The following is a 4,153-nucleotide window of genomic DNA, read 5'->3' as shown; positions in this document are numbered from 1 at the left end:
AGGGAGGAAGGGAGGGAGGCGGGCACTCACCGCGGGGTCCGGAAGCTGCTGCTCCAGACGGAAAGGACACGGACAATCAGCTCTGGGCCCCGCCCCCAACCCGGGTCCCCCATCCTGGGCCTCCCCTCCTCACTCCTCCCCACACCTGCTCCTCTACATTTAAGGGGCGCCTATGGGGCTCGGAGGCCCCAGACAGGACCTGGGTGGGCACTGCCTGCCTTTCACCTCCTTAAGCACCCTCGGGGTGAGGGGTGTCAGGAGCACCCCAAGGCTCAGAGACTCCCCGCCAGGGGGCAGCCTCTGCCGGCCTCACCCAGCCCAGCAGGGACGGAACCACGCCAGTCCTTACTCTCTGGTGTGGCAGCATCAGCGGGCAGCGGCAGTGGATCACGGCGAGTGTTGGGGAGGGGGAGGGGATGGAGAGAGCACAGATCAGAGGGTGCTGAGCCTCTCTCTGGAGCTTCCCCCTCTCCAGGTCCAAGAGATCCCCCTGCCTCAGCCTCCCGAGTGCTGGGGTGACAGGCGTTCACGCCTAAACCTGTTCCAAGTGCAGAGGTCTCCTCTGCCTTCTCTTAGGGGCCAGGCTCAGAGAGGCGCAGGGCCTTACGCTGACTGGGAATCTCACCTCTTCTTCAGCAGCGAGCTGAAGTCCAGGGTCCCTGCGTCCTCGTGGCTGTCGCTGTAGAGAATGCCCGGTGAGGCCCCCGACCGGGCTGCAAGGGCGTGGGGCGGGGGCTCCCGGGCAACGCGCAGGGGCACAGGTACCTGGTTCGCCGAGGTCCTCCGGCCACGCTCCTGTGGGGTCACTCCATGTCCTCACCCGGACTTCAGCCCTGTCCCCCGCCAGCCCCACCCCGCCTCCCTGGCTCACTCACGTGCGGCGGAAGGCGGATCGCAGGTCCAGGTCCCCTGGGCCAACGGCCTCTGTGGCAAACAGGAGACATCAGAGGGGCACTAGGGAACCGGCCCTGGCCCTGGGACCCATGAGCTTGAAGGCCACTAAGGCAGGGGCCCAGAACTCAAACGCCCTGCTCAGTGCCCAGCTGGGGACCCTGTTCCCGGGAAGGCGCAGGCGTGGGGCAGGACAGGCCCCGCTCACCGTGCACGGTGAGGCTGAAGTTGCAGCTGTCGAATTTGTCCTTGGTGGACACCTCGCAGCGGTAGCCGCCCGCCGAGGACATCTGGGCGTCATTGATGAGCAGCTCAAACAGGTAGACCTGCGGGCGGGCTGGGGTGAGTCCCTGTGCAGCCAGGCTTCCCCCTCTGGGGTTAGTTAAGGGAGCTTCCTTGTGCGTTAGGAAGAGGACCCCCCTCTTGGGACCCATGACTGCCACCTGCTGGCACTGCCTGGAAAGGCACAGATCGCGGTAGCCCCAGGGCAAACGACGTGGGTTTGGGGCTGCTGTTTTGTGCATTGCAAGGGCGCACAGCTGAACGTGTTGGCCCTGCCCCGCTGGAGACCTCTCCATGCGTCCCCCCACTCGCCGGTGTCCCCGACTTCTCCCAGCCCTACCTTACTGGCGCGGTCGTAGCTGTCGCGGAGCTGCAGGTGCTGGCCCACCTTGCTGCCCAGGTCCACCCACTTGCCCTTGAACCACTTGACAACGGGCGGCTTCAGGATGCTGTCCCCAGCCACGCGGGCTGAGAAGGCGACGCTGCCACCTGCGGGCCGGAGGGGTGACTGCTGGGCCTGGGGGCCCCTGCGGCCTCCCTTTCCACCCAGAGAAGCAGCCGTCACTCACCCACCGTCACCTCGCCGTCCCGCGGGCGCGTCACAAACAGTCCGATGGGGTCATCCGGGGCGGCTGGGTCCGGGCCTGGGGGTCCCTGTGCCTGCCCAGTCTGCCCGGCCCGATCGCCTTCCTGTCCTGGGGCACCGCCTTCCAACTCGGGAGCTGTGGCTGCGGCTCCGGGGGCCTCAGCCAGGCCCGGTGCAGGGGTCTCCACCTTGGCTGAGGGACCAGGGGAGTCGAGGCACAGGCTGTGCGCCAGGCCCTGGGTCCCACAGTCCCTCTCCTGCTGTCACCTGTCCCCACTGTGTCCGGTGGGGACCGGGACCTGGTCCCCAGGGGAGGGTGGGTCTCGCTTGGCGTCTGTCTCCCCGTCCATGACAGCAGCACCCGGGCTGCCACACAAGTGGGAAAGAGACGCCCTATTCCCCCAGGATGGGGACAAACAGGGCCTGGGCTGCCCCACCCAAGCTCAAACCGCAGAAAAGAAAGGCGTGGTGGCGCAGGCCGGTGATCCCAGCACTCAGGAGGCTGAGGCAGGAGGACTGCAGTGAGCTCAAGGCCAGCCTGGGCTACATACTGAGACCCTGTGTCAGAAAAAACCAAACCCGCAGGCGTGGCTGCCCACAACCTCACCTGCTTCTACGACCTTGAGGTCAAATTTGACCTTGGAGGAGCCTGCGATGACCGCGTAGGAGCCCTGGTCTGCAGGGCCCGCGTCTCGCACCGTCAGCGTGTGCCGCCGGCCCTCGGAGGCCAGGCCGTGCTTGTCACTGGCGCTGATGTCACTGCCGTCCCGCTGCCAGCGCACCTTCACCCCTGCGCGCTCCGTCTCGGCCTCGAACACAGCGGTGCTGCCCTCGGCCACCTCCGCCGACCGAGGCTTCTTGCTGAAGGCAGAGCCTGAAGGGCCCCTCGGTGAGGCTGCGGGCCTTGCTTCGCCCAAGCACCCAGTCCTGCAGCTTTCCCCTTTTTTCTTTTGGTTTATTTCTGGTTGTTTTGAGACAGGGTCTCACCATGGACTTCACCTGTGTACCCCGGGCTGGCCTCAGATCCTTGGCCCTGCCTCAGACCCCCCAAGTGCTGGGGTTACAGGCGTGCACCCCTCTTGCTAAGCACACCTAAGAGTCTTCCTGCGTCACCCCCACCGCTCTTCCCAGGGCAAGGGGCTGGCTGCAGGACAAGGAGCCTTTCTCCCCCAGGGTGGCCTGGCCTCCGCAGAAGGATACGCTGGTGTCCCCTGGGCCCTGCCCCACCCCCAGGGCCCTGGGCAGGGCGGGGTCCTGATTGGACGGCTAAATCCGAAGTGCCATGGAGGTAAGGGGTGATAAGGCCTGGGCTGGTGTGACCCCCATGACCTCCACCTCAGAAGGACACCGGGCCAGGCGGGGCTGGGCCTTCTTCTTCTCTCCCTGAGTCACCCTGGCATGAGCGCCAGGGGCGTGGACTCAGGAGGCTGAGATGGGCACAGTTGGAAGGACCCTGCCCCACCCAAGCCCTCCCCACAAAGATGGGAAAACCAAGCCAGGCACCGTGGTGCACAGGCCTATAATCCCAGCACTCAGGAGGCTGAGGCAGGGTGATCGCCAAGGATCTGAGGCCAGCCTGGGGTACACAGCAAGACTGGCTCAAAAAAACAGGGAAAAATGGGGAAAAGCAGGCCCTGGACAGGGTGGGAGCACCCAAGGGCCCAGGACAAGGCTGGCTCAAGCCTGGTGTTTGCTGGGCTCCTTCCTATCTGAAGAGACAGGTGGGGGCAGGGTGGGCCCCCCATGTTCAAAGCGAGGGGTGGTGGCCCTGAGCGCTTCCCAGACCCTCCTCTGGCCACCGGGCCACAGGCAACCCTCAGCTCACCAGAGGGATAGGGAGAGAAACAGGCTGGAAGATAGATCGTCTCACAGGACCACCTGCCAGCACCCTGAGATGCTGGACCTCTGGGGCTCCCCCATTGCTGCCCCCCAACTGCCCAACCCTCCTCCGAGCTGAGGCCCAGCTTGGGCCCAGAGCTACCTGACTTCTTCACTGCCTCAGGCATCTTGGGCGAAGTCACAGCAGGTGCAGTACAGGCCGCTGAGAGGGACAGGGGTCCTGTGCTCCCTCTATTTATGGTGGCTGCCCCCCCCAGGACTGCTTATCTGCGTCCTGCCTGGTCACCTGCTAAATATAGACCACTCTGGAGAGCTGCGGCCCCTCTGGGAGGCAGGGCCACCTCCTCCTGCCCGGCTCCTGCCCGGCTCCTGCCCGTGTCCCCTCCCCTCCCCCAGGGCAACAGGCCATGGTGGGCCTCAGGGGCCCCATGTCTGGGATGTCCTGGGACTGTGGTGGCCCAGAAGGAGCTGACTGCTCAAGGGCACCCCAGCCAGGTGGTGGTGCCTCCCCGGGCCCTGGCGCTGCAGAGCCTGCGTTTCCTCACGAGTGAAGCA

The 4,153-nt window shown here is 65.7% G+C and overlaps 1 protein-coding gene across 1 annotated transcript in view; it reads right to left on the bottom strand.

Annotated features, from left to right (window-relative positions):
- Mybpc3 (myosin binding protein C3) overlaps positions 1-3,795 on the bottom strand; it is a 12,676-nt gene extending 8,881 nt beyond the window's left edge. The window contains exons 1-7 of the mRNA XM_033756808.1: positions 3,741-3,795; positions 2,367-2,633; positions 1,743-1,952; positions 1,514-1,662; positions 1,100-1,217; positions 875-924; positions 626-795 (exon numbers count right to left, since the gene is read on the bottom strand). Of these exons, the coding sequence (XP_033612699.1) occupies positions 626-795; positions 875-924; positions 1,100-1,217; positions 1,514-1,662; positions 1,743-1,952; positions 2,367-2,633; positions 3,741-3,765 (989 nt within the window). The 5' untranslated portion in view covers positions 3,766-3,795. The remainder of the gene's footprint in view (positions 1-625; positions 796-874; positions 925-1,099; positions 1,218-1,513; positions 1,663-1,742; positions 1,953-2,366; positions 2,634-3,740) is intronic.
- Between the last annotated feature and the right edge of the window lie 358 nt (positions 3,796-4,153).

Source organism: Fukomys damarensis, unplaced genomic scaffold, assembly GCF_012274545.1.
Source record: "Fukomys damarensis isolate Sample0158 unplaced genomic scaffold, DMR_v1.0_HiC HiC_scaffold_27, whole genome shotgun sequence".
NCBI classification, from domain to species: Eukaryota; Metazoa; Chordata; class Mammalia; order Rodentia; family Bathyergidae; genus Fukomys; species Fukomys damarensis.
This window is presented reverse-complemented; position numbering and strand designations above follow the sequence as displayed.